Below are 18352 nucleotides of genomic sequence, written 5' to 3' on the forward strand. Positions count from 1 at the left end.
AGTTTGTTTACGGATGAACTAAGCACTTTTTAAATCACGTTTCACTCATTCACACTTGCATCACTATAAAAACACGCTCCACTGTAATCAGGTGTCGTAGCACACCAGGGAGGCACTCGGCCTCTCTGTTGGGAAACCAATGATGAAGCATGTCACCAACTAGGTTGGTGAGTGAGGGTTCTCTTAACAAACAAGAGTGACTTCTTTTGCCGTTTCTCTTTTTCTTTTGTCGCACTCTTTTGTTGTATATTCCTCATGTGACCCAAGACCCAGTTATGTGATATCCGACCCGTGTCAGTATCTCTAGCATTGCTCCTGCGCCATATTCGGTGCGGAGGAGTGATTCAAAAACGTGATTCTATGACACAGGCTATGTAATTGAGAATGTTTATAATAGTTCTGCGGTCAACATTTCAGATGCTCCCCCGCTCAAATGGGAATGCAAACAAAATATTTTATTTATACATATAAAAAATATATATGTGTGTGTTTCTGTGTGTAGAATACGAAGATCTACTATAGATGTTTTGCCAAATCAGATGACACATTAATATCAAATCTTATGTGTGTTTATTTATTAGAATTACGCATTAAAATGAAGGAAAATGCCTTTTTTTGTGTTCCAAATTTCTTTCAAAATGAATAGCTCACTTCAACCCAAGCAGCATCAGTACGTAGTAGATGGACCCTTCCCCTGCCTCATCAATGTATTGTCTCTCTGGGGGATATCATTAAAGAAACTCTAATGCTAAATAAGACAGTGTGTAGCACTTTGAGGAAATTACTCAACTCAATGTCTTCTGTTCCTTTATACTTTGTTTATTTATTTGAGAAGAAAGACTGATTATAGTCCGTATTATTTGTTCTTGGTTCTTTATTCTAGGGTGCTCGAAGTCTTCCTGGTCATCATGGTCCCTCGGACAAGAAAAAGGCTAAGGTATGTGTTTTTTTTTTCTTTTCTGTTTTCTTTATTTCAAGGGAGGGAAGTGGGGATAGAACAGTTCAACCAGAGACTCCTCCACCAGTGACAAGAAAAAGAAGAAAACAAAACAAGCTATTGGAAGAGGGATTCTCTATCTCAGCCCCCCACCCCCTTTTTAAACTTTAGAGCACTCTGCTTTTTGATACCCTGCTCTACCCAGGAAGCCCCGTAGGCATCCACGTACCTGGGAGATCCACATCCCTTCGGGGAAGTGGTGGGTATCTTCACAGTGGGCTTCTTCTTCACAGTCTCTTCTCACCTCCGGACTTGCTACAGCCACCCGAGCCACAGTCCCAGCAGGGTATTCAGTTTACGGCACCATTTTTTCACCCCGGATTTTCTTTTCCGGATTTTCTTTTCCCTCCTCTTTTCCTCAAGGGGTTTTCTCTCACTGGAGTACACCAACGCCGACGCTCCCCTCTTCCGGGGCAAAAGCCTTCCACCGCTCTGTGCGATGAAGTTCTGATATTTTTACGGAACTCCTGACGTCAGCACATACAGGGCTTTCCAAGATCTCTCCCTTAAATTGACCATCCCCCGCTATGTCACGGTCTTCTTCCTTCTTTCTAGCACCTCAGTATGTACCCAGAGGACGGGGGGGCTGAAAATAGAGATGGGGAGAGATATAAGAAGGGAGCGTATCTTCTTCCTCTATCCCCTCGATGTTTTCTGTCGCTTCGTGACACAGGGTCAACACACCTCAACACCCATAGAGATATAATATGTCTCCAGGTCCAAAACTATTCTATCTGTGTTTAGGGATAGCTGAATTCAATCGTGCCCACATCACAGTACCTATAGTCTACTCAGTAGGTGCCACAGAATATTGTCATTGAGGACCTTTTTAATGGCTGCGGACCCAATATATCCATTTTTGTTCCTTTTACTGTGTTTGGGATATTTGATTTATCCAACACTGTTCAATATATGTCATCTACTGAGTGTTTTTTCCCCAGGACATGTGTGGTAAACTTTGTCATGGGATTCAGGCCACTTTTATAGACAGACTACCACTGCGAGGACTTCCTAGGGAGGTCCGCGAGGGCTTGGGTGGACCAATATCAGTACAGGAGATCAGAGTAGCCATCAAAGAAATGGCAATGGGTAAAACCACGGCCTGAATGGCTTTCCTGCAGAGTTTTATGCTGCATTTGCTGGCACTGGCTCTGACACTGGAAACGCTCTATGCCTGCTTCCTAAGACTGGGTGCACTCCCTGAATCCACTAAAGATGTGGTTGTGATCCCTCTTCCTAAGACCAGGACTCAGGGAGTGTGAAGCATGGAGTTTCATCCCTCTCCATGCTTATCAGGGAGTGTGAAGCAAAAGGAGGTATTCCCCATCCTGATTTTGATCCCACTGATACATCTCCCTGGAGACACCATTTTTCAACCCCATTAGGTTGTAGAGTTTCCCCCCTTCTCTTCCTCTAGGAACAGCTGCCTTCCATTGGGATTAAAATGGGCACCACCATCTCCACGCAATATAAGTTATACAGAGGGAGCACGCAGGGGTGGCCTTTATCTATTCTTTTCTTTGCCCTTCCCATTAAACAGCTGGCTAAGCTTTTTTGACTGGAGTGCAAGGGTACCAAAGTGGAAATTGAGGGATGGGTACATATTATCTCCTTTTATGCCGATGACATTCTCCTTTACTTCAGAGATGGACCTACAGGTTCTGCAGTGGAATTGGGCCTTTTGGGGGAGTTTGAGAGGGTCTTGAGCTTTTGGGCTAATAAAACCAAGACCCATATATTTCCTATGTCCCCGGATGTCCAGAGGCCACTAGATCTACCTCCAGACCTTGCATAGTCACACTCCTAAATCTGCTACCTGGGTATTCAGACCTACCACTCTTTAGATGATCTGAGAGAGGGTAATTTGGGGAAGGCCCTTCAGTCCCTTAGATCCTGTGTCCCCTTTTGGAGTTCTCTTAAGTTGTCAATCATGGTTAAGAATTCAGTGCCTAAGATGGTCATACTCCTGGGGCTGCTTTATTTCTTTATCAACCTCACTGTGGGAGTACCGGTCTCTTGGTTCAAGCAACAAGACACCCTGCTGTGTGAGGTGATATAAGACGGAGGTCACCACAAGGTGTCTCTCTGGAGGTTCTCCGGCACCCCACTTGCTGATGGGGGCCTAGGTGCCCCTGGTTTTGGGCTGTACTTTTTGGCCTCGCAGCTCCAGTGGATTACACAGTGGCTCGATGGAGCCCACCAAGAGGAGGTGGGGTTGGTGGGGCAGTCCACGCATTTGGGTGCTTTACTAGCAAAACTGCTATGCCTGCCACTCAGGTTTGTTGCTGTCAGTGGCGTTACATTGCTGGAGACACTGTGTGCTGAGAACCGCAGGGACGCCTTTATATTGCCCAGCATTGCCTCTGGTGGGTCTCCAAATAGCGGCCCCCCCTCTCCTTTTTTTTTTTTTTACAGTTGGCCGGTTGTTGGCCTGGACTGATGCTGGTCTGGTGAGAGTGGGAGATTGTTACCAACGAGGAGCACTGCTCCTGTTGGAGGACGAGGTGACCCAACATGACCTGCCCCAAGGACAATTCATTATCTGTGAGGGTCTTATTTGGACATTTCAAGATCTATGGGCTGGAGGATGGGATGAGCCAACAACTCATACAAGGCTGCAGTTATTGGTGTCCCTGGGTACTGCTAGACATTTGATAACTTGGTTTTACCACTCTCTCTCTCTCAGATGATTCAAAAACCACTGTTGGCATTACGAGTTAGGAGGAGGGGGTCCTGGAGCAAGACATTACAGATTCGTAGTCATGTAGGATATTTGCGTACCCTAAAAAGGTCTCCATTAACATGAGGTTGAAATATACGCAATTTAATTATGCACACATTACTACATAACCCAACACAGAATCCAGGTAGTTATTGTGGGGAGTTACGTACTTGTCCAAGGTGTAGAAACTTGGATGCAGACTTGGTCCATTACACTTAGTATTGCCCCAATTACGCACATTTTGGGACACAATGTTGAACAACCTGAATGCCAAGCTAAGAAGCTCCCTTCCCTCTCCTTGGGGGCCTGTATATTGGGGTTATTTCTGAGACCACATGCACGAAAGGTGAGCACTAGATTTGTGGATCTGGCTCCGGTGTTGGCCACAAGACGAATATTGATGGCCTGGAAATCAGCCACAGGAACAGTGGTGGGAAACTCGAGGGTGGATGTGACCCAGTGGGCGAGAGCTGAGGAAAGGGTCCTGTTGATGGAGGATGCTAGATGGGTACGGAGATGCCTGATTGTGGGACTGTGGTCAGAGGTTTAGGATGCCTGGGGGCACCCGGAGGGAGGGTTGGGGGAGAACACTGAGGGCCTAGGAGACCCAACTGAGCAGATTAGAGAAATCTCCAGAGGGAACAACCTGAGGAATATGATACACAGTGAATGGGGAACATACTAACCAGCAATGTTCTGGCCCTCCAGCATCGTGTAAAGTTTGGGGCCGGGCCCACCACTCAGTGTGCTGTTGCAGACGCTTGGCCCCTTCTGATGGGGTCCTCATCGGCTGACCCAATGGAGCTGCTTGGCTGTTACGCCACCCCCACTACTCTTATTTATGAATAGGCCCTACCTGAAATAGAAAACTAGAGCAATCCGTGACATGAGTTGGTTGACCAGTGCTTTTTACTTTGGTTACTTTCTCTCCCTCCTATTTTTTCTGTTGTTGTGATGGATATTTATTAAATGTTGCATTTTTCCTTTTATCTTTTTATTGAGTCACCTTTCGTCCAGATTGGAGGACCTCCTCTTGACACCAAAAAGTGTTGGACATTTTATGTAATTGTATATGGAGCTTGCACAGCTGACCATTGTCTTGATTCTCATTGAACATTATGAACCTGTTATATTTTGGTGCTGCTATTGAGTGTATTTGTCTACACACTCGGGTATTCATTGTAAATGCAAATAAACAGATGTTGAAGGCTTCTCCCTTTTGTAATTGTTCAAAGCAGGCAACTCCACATGGAGAATTCCAGTGAATTTGTGCAATTGCACATTTTTTCGTAGTGAAAATATTTTTTACTGTTAAAAAAAAATACCCTTCTCCACACAAATTTGAGGATGTTCCCTTTCTATTAGCACACTAGAAGGTGATATTATCTTGTCAATGGTTCGATTTACTCTTTGACCTTTGAGGATTACTTTTCTTACCATATTTATTGTGGGAATGGTTCAGAAAAATGTTATTAATAACTACTAACTCTCAAGTTTTGGGTGTTCCGAAACTTTCGAGGGCCTCCACCATGATGGACTATATAATGCTCGGATAAATCATTTATGAGTTCAAGTTCCCCATTTCTGAATTCTTGGTATTCGTAACTAAGGCTATTTGCGCTTGTAAATTGAATTTATATGTACATATAGCTTTGCGATTCAGGTCCCATGTTCTTCACCCACAAAACAGGACACAAACTGTACACTTAATACACTTTTGCCACCTGCTTTAGACTTGTTCGCCATTACCAGCAAAATGCATAACAGTACAATGTAATAATTCAGTGGCGGAGGGGGGGTAGGGTTGCATTAAGCAACTTTCCATTAAAGTTCATTCTCTTCACTGTTTCCATCCTAAGCCCACTGGCCAATCATGTGCAGGGAGGGGGCAGATACATGCAATTCTACCCCTTCAACACTGATTACAAAATCACAAATGATACACCTCTTACATAGAGCCCTCCTCGCCTAGATTTAATACGCTTGGCCACTAGAAGTACTAAATACATTTAGTACAACATCTGCATCACTTCATGATCATATGCATGCCCAGTTATTAGAATATTTTACACTCTAATAACAGTAGCCACTGGAGTAAATAACGGTCAGAAATAAGCATTGTATGATCCCATTCAGAATTTTAGGGCATAAAAACCACGGAGCATAAAATTATATTTTCCATATACCAAGGATATTACAAAAAAGTGATTTTGAATTATTCTACTAGCTACTGAAAGGCCTGATTACTAATTGCAATGTACTTCGATTGGTATGCAGTTTAAGCATTACCTAACTAATCTAACTAAGAATTGTTGACATTGTTGTCGTATAGAACAGAAGAGAGGGGACACTTGAGGAACAGGTTGGAGAACTGAATTTATTTGTTTCATGATGCCAAATAGATTAACACTGCATATTGCATGCTTTGTATACTACAGTCAACATTTTGTGTCCCATTGCTACTTGTGCAGCATACTTGAGTGATTGAAGGGACATTACAAAGTGCCCAAATTCACTTCAAATCTTCCAAAGGGCTTTGGATGATGTTGTTTCTGAAGACAATTGGTTAGGTTGAACAAATCCACTTTCCAAATTTATAATGCTAGAGGATATTTAAATTTTTCATTTACGTTGAATCTGAAAGAAAACAAGATATATAACTTTATATACATTATATGTTTGTATTTAGCCATGCAAAAACAAAACACTTACTTCTGGGCTGTACAATCTAGAAGGAGGTATTGAGTGTTTTTCGTGGAAAATTTGATTTAATCCTGAAGGTACCTTCTTACCATTGAAAGTTTGTCACCACTAGCTTTCTTATGCATTCAATATTTGTTGAAATTTATATACTCAAAGTAAGTAAATAGAAAGAACATAAGGTAAACTGTTAACCTCTACATTTCTGTGCTCAGTCCTATGTCAAGTTCCACTTGTTTTTAGGTCGAGCTTCAATCAACCTGTTATAGCTCTTCTGTGGGGTTTGGCAAATCCGCTGATTGCCATGGATTACTATTTGTGGCATTCTGAAATGCTGGCATGTTATTGCTGCACTTGTGTAAATGCCCCTCCTTTGGATGCTTAATTCCGTCCTTGGCGATTTCCCTCAGAGAACCAATTGTTTGGCCATCACACTATACAGCGTGTGATGGTCCCTTCTCCTTGTTTTGACCTCCTGTCCCTTTGTGTGAGATCACCTTGTGTGGACACTCTTACTCCTTGGCAAAACTCTACCCCCTCCCTCCGTTGTTGCTTGACTTGCCCCCCCTGAAAAAAAAGTATATGACACGGCTAGCGCTGGACCAGTCATAGCGTATTTTTAAATTCTGTTTACCCCTTTGTTGCTTGCTTACGGTTTGCTCCTTCCTGGGACTGTCCAGCGAGCATTGCTTATACATCTGAAAGCATTGAATTGCTCAACAAAGAATACATGCGTTCATCTCTCCATACAGCACATATAATGCTTACAACATTGTTTTCGAAGGGCTGAAGTGCGTTACAAAAAAAAGCAGAAAACTCCTTTTAAAATAAGGGTGCTGCAGAACTGCAAACGAATCAATGAATGACAGCGTCATGCTAACATTTTTTCGGCACAGGGAGCTGGCAGCAACGCATTCATCAGCTCACCTTCAAGAGGACACCTGTGGGAATATGACATGCGGTTTGCACTGATTCAAAATAAAAACTAACGAAAGAAAATGCTTGTCTTACACAAAACATTACAGTAGGGGTGAAATACAGCTCGAACTCATCGCACGGGAGTGACTCGTGTTGCAATTATTATCACCCTGCCTTCTGGGAATTGTTGTTCACAGTTTCCCATCACACACACACAGCATAAAAATGTCCTGTTGACTAATAAGTCGGGCTGGCTGAGCATGAAAAACATCAGAGGGCCACTTGGGAGCTATGAGGATGAATGACTGAATAACTTGTGTATATAAGCATATATGGTCACTGTTTAATTATTTTTTTTTCTCGTAGTTTTATATAGTGTGAACTTTACCCTAAGGTATCGGGCTATACATGAGCGCCACTTTCATTACAAATGGACACATTCATCTTTTTTTGTTCTCGCCTTGGCAGCGCATGCGCTGCATGCGCTGTATCAGCGAGACATAAAGTAATCTATATATGTTGGAAAGCGGCCAGTAGTTTCTCCGGCTGCTTGCCATTTGCTGAATGTTCATATCGCTTTTGTTACCTTTGTTTTGATTGACTGTTGATGTCCATCTGACTTCCATGTAGTCCCGGAAGCAGCGGCCACCAACTACAGTTTTCGTACGCACTGTTCGGACTTTTTCTTTGTCTTGCACGTCTCTGCCTGATGTAAACATAGCAGCGGTGCATGCGCAAGGAGCCAGAGTGTGCGAGGGGCGGGCAGCGCATGGGGGTCTGTCATTGGGCATATGTATCAGCACGGCGCCCACTGCGCAGACGCCGTGCTTGTTTTTAAAGTAAACATTTTCTTTCAATTATAATAAGAACCACTGCTTTTCCAGCCGCTCTTACATTTTCTACTGATCTTTTAATTACACAGACCTCTTCGCAGCTTGTGTGTCGGTGCCTATTTCACAGAGGCACTTCATGTTTGGGACGCCGTTTCTCACCTAATCTTCTGTGCTGCCCTTCATGCCCCTCCCACAACACTGCTTAGGGTCTGCCTCAGGCTTGTGTGTTGGCGCCCATTTCACAGAGGCACTTTCTGTTTGGGACGCCGTTTGCCACTTAATCTCCTGTCCCGTCCCCATGCCCCTCCTACAACACTGCTTGGGATCTGGCTCAGGCTTGCGTGTCATAGCCCATTTCACAGAGGCGCTTCATGTTTCGAACGCAGTTTCCCACAATCTCCTGTGCCGTCCCTCATGCCCTTCCCACAACACTGCTTGTTTGTGACAATATCACTTGTGGTCATTTTCAAAATTATGCGTTACTTTTTTGTGTTAATCTATTAAACACTATTACATTTGTACATAGTTCTTACATATAAGTGTGCCTAAATAAGCACTCTGTTGGAATTTGTATTTCCTTCTCAGAATCGTTTTTTTTTTTCTTACGAATACTTTGAGATTTGCAAGAAACTTGACAATTCAAAGATGGTTACCAGGCTTATCAACCATTAGACAGAGGTCCTCTTGTTTCGCTAACCTTCTCCTTGCAAATCTCCTTTTGGTGCCTCGTGCCTGCTGCACGCTGGGCACACCAGGAATGTGCGGTGGCTTCCCACATCTTATTCTTCTCCTTGGGACGGTTTCCTCTTGCCCCTGATTGGGCACTCGGCTTACTTCAGCCGGAATCGAGGTTAGCGTGCTCAGATGCCAAGGAGCCGGTAGTTGGTAAGAAGGAGAGGGTGAGAGTGGGGTAGGGTATTCTTTAAGTTGTCGTACTTGGTGCGGGGTAAGAGGTCATGCATATCCTCTCAGTATCCCCAGGTCTCTGGTGGGAACACATAGCTGTCTCACCTCTACTGGGGTTCAATACATGTTCATAACTCTCCAGCTTTATACTGCCCCATCATCTTCCGACACTTGACACATCTCTTTTAAGTCTGTCTAGCCTGTAATAAAGCAGGTTTTGTCAGTGGAATCATAGACGGTTGGCTGATCGCTTTTGTTTTTGAGTTTGTTCTGAAGAGAGAAGTCTTAAGTCTGCCTTCATATAGCGATGGGACTTTTGAAATTGTATTATGGATTTTGTGTTTAAAACCTGAAGTATTCAGTTTTTTTCTGAGAGGTCGCACATGGTCCGATTTATTTTATTCACAACCACACACATTGGCGCCACTTTACAGAGCTCGCTAGTGAAGCTCTACTTTTTCTCCTCTTTCTTTAAACAACATTGTTTTTCCGGGTGGAGAAATACACCATACCTGTAGGTACTGCAATACCTGCTTGGTGCCTAAAGTGGTAAACGCTTAAATATGATCCATATCAGTGTTTATTTTCAGTTTAGTTTCTAAAATGTGTACAGCGGCCTTGTGCTCAGGGATACGGTCTTTTTAAACCATATTTTGTAAGGATTAAAGCAATGGACATTGAAACAGGTCAATGTAGTCATGTTCTTAACTTTTCAGGCAGAAACACTCAATAGTTTCTAAATAATAAGTGTAAAAGCATTAAAGGAACTATGTTGTTCCTGCTTACATTTCACATACTTTACTTAATCTTGCATTGCCTATGAGTGTTTGCTATTTCCAGGATGTTGTTACTTTTTTTTTTTTCAGCCAGCATATTACACGTCTCCCTTCCCTCATAACCTATTTCACATTTTCTGGTTCTCCAGCGCCGTGGGAGGTCATAAAATGGCAATAGCCCTGTGCAAATATCATCCCTCAACTGCATAATAATAAAAATAAAAAGCATTGTGATTTTCAACACCAAGAGCTCTAACTTTAACAAATGCAAAACCGATTGCATTGCAAATGCTTGTTTATAAGCCCACTCCACTCCAAACCAAAATACATGGGTAAGAGTCATTGTCATTTAAAACGCCAATAGCTCTAACGCTCTCAAATGCGAGACCTACTGCATTGCAAATGCTTGTGTTAGGCATGGGGAGATTAAGTGATTAGAATCAGAGGATGTTGAGCATCGTTGCCAAGACTTGAACCAGGGTCCCCAGATTTGAGGTCGACTGACCCAGCCATTAGGCTACATTCTCTCGCCATGCTCCCCTTAAATAATTAACATGATTAAATCTGCCAGGCAATGAGGAAACATCATCGAAGGAATGTTATTGGGGCAGGAATGCATAACAAAATATGTTTTCCCCTAATGTTATGTTTGTATATTACTCTGAAGCAGCCTGCATGTTTGCTCTATAAAAGTATCAAACACTATAAATATTACAACACTAAAAACTTTAAAAAGAAAGTGTGCCTCCTGTAAATCATTAGATATCGTCCAAATGTAAAATGATTGTGTTTAGAACCGATTCAAAGTGAAAAACTGAGAAACTAACAGGGAATTATTGTGTTTGGCACATTTACCATGGACGCAGATTGAATAACAAGCATTTGCAATGCAAATTAGTCTCGGATTCGTGAGAGTTAGAGGTATTGGCGCTGTAAATGAGAATGTGTTTTACTACTGTGTTTTGGATTGGAGTCTATGTATGTGGTGTGCAGTGGAATTATTTGATTTCGAATTGGTAGTTGTAGAATTATGTGTGGTGAATTTGTGTAGTTGAATTATATGGCATGGTGCATAATGGAAATATGCGGGTAGCAATTATGTGGCATTGAGTGATTTGAAATTATGTGGAGAGGGAATGTGTGTTAGAGTGTAATTATGTGGAATGGAATTTTATGTGGTGGAGTGGTATGTTTTTGCGTTTAAGTGTGTGGTAAGCTGTTGAATTGTGCGACATGATGTAGTATTTTGTGGTGTGGATTGGATGCATCTAGTGTGTTGTGTAACTCTGTTGTTGGGTTGAAATATAAGGTTTGTTGTCAAATTATGTGGTATGATACGGAAATGTGTACAGCTGAATTATTTGGTGTGTAAGTGTGTGTCGCTGAGTGAAATTATGCTGATTGGAAGTATGTGGCATGGTGTGGAGTATATTTGTGTGGAATGTGTTACTAAGTGGGAAAATTATGAAACATAATTACAATCAAAGGCGGCCTTTGATTGTGCTCAAATTTACAAAACCTTAGAAAATGCAAAAACCTGTCCAAATATTAAAACAAAAACATGCAGAGTCAGCCCCTAGCGACATTTGCGTTCATGAATTCTGTGGGGGGCTTGAACAATGTACGTTTTTGGGGACATTTTGTTAGCAGAAGGAAACGTTGGCCTTAGTCCCAAACCAATAAGGGGAGAGTTGCTAAGACATGCACAAAAGTGGATTACACATGACAGTTTATGTGCCTCCAAAATCCAAGATGCAATACAAAGCTAGTATTGGAAAAAAGTATTACCTCTGACACCATAGATGATATATACTTTGAATTTTTCAAGTGGATTTTTATTTTCCACTAGGTTACAATAATATGTAAATCTGTGTTCTATATTTCATCAAGACCTGTTGATCCTGTGCAGCAGTTACTAAAGCACAAACAAGATGCTCAATACAACTTTACAATACTCACATGGGGGACGAACACAAAACAGATTTATGTATACACACAATAAAACATAAATAGATCATATATTCAATACGTGAACCTTCTCATACACTTTCTAACATCAAAATATGGAATATTATATAAATGGAAAAAGTCCTACGTTATTCAAAAGATAGTACAGGGACTCCTATTCGTAAAGCCCTCACAGTACATTAGTCTCTTTGAGTGCCAGGAAGAGGTAGCCTACGGGTATTAGGAAACCAAGTTTGCGCAACTGTTCTGTATACTTTAGGAGTATTGCCGAAGACTTGACGTCGTTTTTGTCCTTGATTCTCTTAGGCTTGCCTCATCAAAGAACCAATGCGTTTCGACCTACTGTTATGCCTTTGCCCCGAGGATACATAATAGAAGAAATCACGGCAGTGCCCCACAGGACTAATTTCCTTGGTGGAAGACCCCAATTTGAGACACACCCTACTTGAAAATAGGACGGCCTTCTTGCAACTGGGCCGTTGGGGCTCTCTAACGTTTAACGCAAAAACCACTTCTCGGCATTTCTAGTATAAAGAATTCTCCTGGAATATGAGAATTAAGGATTCCGAGTTTTCCCAATCACAGTTGTGATACCTCCAGTCCTCCGTATAAACACACTCACCCTGATGAAGACCTTCGATAAAAAGCGCCACACAGAAGGTCGAAACGGATTGGTTCTTTGATGAGCTATTCATAAGGTGGTGCATATCTAAAGCTGTCTTACCTTTGAGGCAGGCTCCCAGCCTTCAACTTAAGCAGATGATATGAGAATAAACACCAATTCAATTTAGTTGTGCAAACGCTACTATTAATAAAACCACATTTGTGTCCCTGCCGTCTGGGTCTGGAGCCCCAGGACTAACTTGTGCCTGTAGAAGGCGACCCACGAAGTCTAAATCCGCTCTGTTCTGGCGCCGTAAGTGACAGCAGCCCCTGCACTGTGCTGATCACAGAGGCCTCTGGGACAAGGTCTCTGATGAGTTGGAATCAAGCACTAGGTGTCATTAGCGCTGCCCTCGCCTGCTGCCTTCTGTGCCCTCATGATGTGCTCAGTTACCAGGAAACGGTTTTAGAAGTAAAGTTGTGACAAGTAAACTATGAGTAGAAACAAATAGTGTTTATGCTATTGCAAATAACATAAGCTGATGAAATGGTGCAAATTGAAAGGCACTTTTCTTTGCACTGGTGCGTGTAGTAGTACCATTGAGTGCCGATAGGTGCACTCAAGATAGCTATACAAACCTCTGCAGGCAGTGCTGGGGATATGGCTCAACAACCAAAAGAATGCCAATACTGATAATTATTTCCAAATTTATTTTTCAAAATGGCACCTTGAATTAATCAAAAATAACCACTATCACTTTATCAAAACTTGTACTTTTTTCAAAAAAGTTTTTACACAAAAATATTCGTAAATTAGAGCTTGTAGGTACTGAAGAGAACACCAACAATTGGATATTGGTGTTCGAAACGCGTCGACCTATTTGTTATAACCTATAGAGTGTTTATACTTGTGAAAAAAAGTTTGCTGGATTGTTGTAGATATTGCTAAATACTTACACCATAGGTTTTGTTGTGGCTTAAAAAGTCTTTTTTGGGAACTATTTAATTGAAGTCTGTATATATCGGTTGTGGGTATGTAAGGTTGGATGAAGGTGAGTTTGCTGGAGCGTATGTGAAAGTGTTTTGTAATATGGTGACTTTTTGGAAAGGTGGAAATGTGTATGGTTGAGGTGATGCCTTTCTAAAGAATGTGGAAGAAGAATGTGTGGGGTGAAAATTATTTGATATATGTAAATTTTGAGTGTTTGCTTGTGAGTTGAGAGGAATATTTTTGTGTAAAAACTTTTTTTTTAAAAGTACAAGTTTTGATAAAGTGATAGTAGTTATTTTTGATTAATTCAAGGTGCCATTTTGAAAAATAAATTTGGAAATAATTATCAGTATTGGCATTCTCTTGGTTGTTGTGTAAGTCGGGCTCGGCCTTACTGATTATGAGTCCATACCCTGGTTGTTCCATCATGGGGATATGGCTCAGCAGTCTGCGCTACCTACTCAGTAGCTGGCGTCAGTGTTCGAGCCTCGGCATCGGCTCAACATCAAATAGCTTAATCAATCTACTATTTCAATATCATGCGGGTTAAGATCAAGTGACATCACTTCCTAGGGAGTTGAGGGTCAAAGGTATGAGATGTCAGTTCTTTTGATGTGTGTAGGGTCATAGGATGTGTGATTTCACTTCCTTTACCCCTGGCATTTTGGTAAATTGATGTCCATATACCCAGGTGGAGTGGACAAAATCTGTCTTTACATTGTTGCATATATTGTGCCAAATCACCATGATTGGTGTTTTTTATATTTTGCTAATTTGCGGAGCAGAAAGCAACATTTGGACTTTGATAGTGATGCATTAGGTTCTGCTTTTGTTTCTGAATCACTGGCCCAGGCTCACTGTGATTATGTAATTTACTGTAAACACCTTCAGAGCTACGCGTCCTTTGAGCTAGGTTTGCGTTATGTAGATACATTCAATAGAAAAAACAAAACATTTGCCACTATGACATTTCACATTTAAATACCCTGTAGTACATATTAGAATATCCAACAAAACAGTACGGCTATGCCATGTAGGCCCTCTTTATGCAGCCAGCCTAGTTTTCTCGGGTCATTCATGATGTGCTGTTCTTGACCCGGGTTTTCCTTTGAATTCTGGGACTTTTAGTCTTGTTTATACCATTATAATACAGGAATACAAGTCCAAGATTTCAAAGTTAAAAACCTGGACTGGAGCAGCACATCACTCATGGACTTGGGAAAATTGGCAGCTATGTTTATGGGTGCCATTGTACGTCTAATTCACCCTAACCTGGGCTACAAGCGTTGGGGAATAACACACCTTGAGAATATAGCCTGTGTATATTTTGACAGAAGACACCTCTAATAAATCTTGGAATAGTTGTCCTAGTGAATATAATTATACATGAAATAGATCCCGACCCTCATAAAATCCTAAAGGGGTGATGGATACCTTGCGTGGCCCGCGCCATGCTCGCATGCTTATTGCAGTTGGTTTACTGGTTGCCAAGAGGGATGTAGCCTGTTATTGGTGAGTGTAGGAGAGTAGGATCTGCTTCACATGTTTAGCCCCACTTTTTGCTGGTGTTTCACTGTTTTTCGACTTTAGTCTGGCTGGGACCTTGCTATTCAGGGCCCCAGCCTAGCTGCTTCCTCTCTAAATTGATTGCATGTACTTTAGGTACACTCCAAATTGAATTCTGGGGTACCCTAGTGAGTCCCTAGTATTTGGTATACTATGTACCCAGGGCATAGGTACCCCAGAGGCCTACCAGGGGCTGAAGCATGTATTGTGCCACCCCTGGAAAGCCATACAAAATGACACCACAGGTTTGCTACTGCAGCCTGGGTAAGGTGGTGCATGCACCCCTTACTGAGGTATAGGTTCACTATACCTCACCTATCACTGCACATAGTAACCTATCAGTCACCCCTATGGCAGGCCTTATCAATCCTGAAGGCAGGGTGCTTGGTTATATGTGAGAGGGTGCCCAGGCATGAGCTGAGCCCCTCTGCAGCCTTCTGAATCTCTTCTCCGGGGTTGTCAGTGGTGCAGCCTGACCATATAGTCTTAAGTGCATTATAACCCAACGGTAAATGCTAACTTTGGACTGGCTGCACAGAAACATGTCATGTTTGGTGTCATACACCTTGGAATCATAGCCTCATATCGGTAAGTGGTGTGGGAGTATGATCCCACGCTTCTAGAGGGAGAGACATGAAAGTACTGGTATACCCAGTAGAAATCTAATAGAGCCCTGGCATCACAAAATGGATGCTGCAGCCACAGACATGGGTCTGGCCTCCTGCTGCTGACCGAAACTCCAGCAGGGGAGGCCTGGACAATAGGTTTCCTGTCACAGGGAGGTGTAAACATCTCCCAGATAGGCTTATGTGTATTGGGGCTGGGTGGGAGCACTCTCTGAGTTCTTTGAAGTCCTGAACTGGGGGCACATTTGGTGTCCCTGTGCATAGTCTAGCTCAAACCGGTTCAGGGGCTTCCAGCCCCTGCTCTGGCGCCTTCTTTTCAAACCCTCCCATAGGTGGGTCCCCAGAGCTAGTCCAACCCCTTCCTTAGGTATAAGTAAGGAACCTCTGTAACCAGAACTTTAGATATCCCTGGACGAAACTCTGAAGCTGAATCCTGGAACTTCGATGCTCAACTAATGACTAGAGTACTGAAGAAATCTCCCTTGGGGTCAAGGAGTGATTCCCCTACTTGGCAGGCACCAACAAAGCACTTTGCCGGTCTGCATCTCGGAAGCTCCCGCCGGACTCCAAAGTATTTGCAGCCCAGGAAGTGGATTTCCAGACATCTCAGAGGCCGACCCGAGTCCCCAGTAAAGCTGAGACCTGCAGCTCTCGTGAGTAGCGTGGAACCGGAACTCCTGGTCACGTGCACTTTTGCAAGTGCATTGACTTCTCGACGCCTCTTGAAGTCGTGCTTGGGCTTACTAGTAGCCCCTACCTCGAGCACAGAATCCACCAAAGATTGTTGGCCTAGTCATCCCGAGTGACCCGTGGGCCGCCATTTTGTGTTTCATCTCAAGGTCCCTTCGCGATCCCTGGTCTGTCGACTGGTGGGTCCCTGAGGGGGTAACCTTGATTTTCCTTGGGCTTTTCTGGTTGCTCCAGACGTGCCCCGACTCCCTACCAAGTGGTGAGTCCCACAGATCTTGCTGGTCTGCACCGAAGCATCTTTCTCCTTTCCGTATGGGTTGCTGTTGCCAAGGCTTGTTGTGTCCAATCTGAGCAGCACTCGACATCCTTTGTGGGACAGCTCGAATCCAGCTCCTGGTTGTCCTCAACTCCTCCTGGTCCTCGTGGCTGAAGAGTCAAGCTTCACCTCCTTCACCTGAAATCACCCGACATCGGTGGGCATCAGCCTATCGCCTTCCTGGTCACTGGCTAGTGACCCAGACTCTGTCCCCTCTGCTTTCAGGTTCTTCTCAACTTCGGTCCAGGCTTGGATCTCTTCGGACACTTTGCATCTTCCCAGCAGCAGCACTTCTTTGCCAGCTCCCATTGAAATCGACACCATTTGACACCTATGCACACAGCTTCCCTGGATGAGGTAACATGAGTACTCCAGTGCTCCCGTGGGTGTTGACTCTAGAACTTCCTAAGTCCCAAAGGGTTTGGTCCTGACTCGTTTCTAAGTGTACCTAATCTTTAAAAATCTAACCGTGACTTTCCCCATAGAAGCAAACGGGAGCTCACGGCTGTGTTCTCACACTGCACACGGCCCCCTTGGGTCCCCTGTGTTATTACCTTGGGTGGTTCCTTGGGGTCCTGGTGATTCTACAGGCTCTAGGCCTTGTGTCTAGTTAAGTCGTGGTTCTTATACCACTATTTTAGTATATGGTTTGGCTCGCCCCTAGGGCCTGACGTGTATTTGTGCTTATTACTGTGATATTTGAAGTGTAACTTATGTGTTTTGACCTCTAGTCTCATAAAGAGTCTAGGAGGGTGTGTTTAGAAATAAAAACATATATTTTATATATATACCTGATGTGGTTGTCTTTCATTTAGGCACTCAAGAGATTATAGACAGGTAAAACAAGCTGCTTTACATTCCTTCAAGACTTAGTCTGAAGGCTGCTCTCCATAGCTACCACTAGGGTAGCTTTCAGTAAAGGTTGACTTTAACCTATAACCAATAAGGGGTTGTTTGGACTGGTACAGAGTGCCCACTATAACTAGTGGACAGCAAATACCAGGCCAACTTCTCACATTGGTGTGCAGCGTGTGGGATTCCAGCTTGCTATTGTTTTACCAGATAATCTCAATTGAGTGACTAACTGAAAACCACTAAAGGTACCCAAGGTACATACAATACAAGCTTTAGAATACAGTAAGTTCTACTGAACTTAGAGTGGTGTGTTAAGGGCTTAGCACACCCTTTCTACAACTCAAGAGAGTTTAGTAGGCCACACTAGAGTAGGTAGTGCAATACACCACACCTCACTAGTAATGTCTTCAAAGCCTAGCTGCTTGTGAGTGAGTGTTATGTGAGTGTTATGAGGGTGCAAGCGTGTCTCTGTTAGGGAAAGAAATCCAGGTTTGTCATCGCCAATCATGTGTTCAATGGATGGGGCATTAGTAAAGGCAGATCAGCAGTGTAAAAGCAGCCCCTTTAGTTTGTTTTTATTAGTTCCTCCATCTGTTTTATAGAAGAGAGATCACTATAGAAGACCCTCTTGGCATAGTTGTAATAACATGTTTGCATTTCTTGGGTTCTGAATGGAAGATCCTGATAGAAGAGTGGGCTTCTATAGTTAGTTTGTTGGACTGGTGTAACATCATATGGCAGGCTCAGTTTTTAGAAGGGCGAGGGTGTAGCTGACAAACTGGGATGGAACCACTGAGCTGTCTTAAAGGGAGATTGGGCTGCCATGATTCATTGATGGGTAAGTGATGTGATCAATGATATTCTGTTTTCACAGGATGTCTATTA

The 18352-nt window shown here is 43.1% G+C and overlaps 1 protein-coding gene across 4 annotated transcripts in view; it reads right to left on the minus strand.

The window, feature by feature from the left end:
• Positions 1-6076: 6076 nt before the first annotated feature.
• The window catches only part of IL13RA2 (interleukin 13 receptor subunit alpha 2), a 638692-nt gene continuing 626416 nt past the window's right edge, over positions 6077-18352 (minus strand). For all 4 annotated transcript variants that reach the window (XM_085607852.1, XM_085607854.1, XM_085607855.1 and 1 more), the window contains exon 10: positions 6077-6356. In XM_085607852.1, coding sequence (XP_085463978.1) covers positions 6314-6356 — 43 coding nt within the window. In that variant the 3' untranslated portion in view covers positions 6077-6313. The remainder of the gene's footprint in view (positions 6357-18352) is intronic.

Source organism: Triturus cristatus, chromosome 5_2 (genome assembly GCF_964204655.1).
Source record: "Triturus cristatus chromosome 5_2, aTriCri1.1, whole genome shotgun sequence".
In the NCBI taxonomy this organism is placed as follows: Eukaryota; Metazoa; Chordata; class Amphibia; order Caudata; family Salamandridae; genus Triturus; species Triturus cristatus.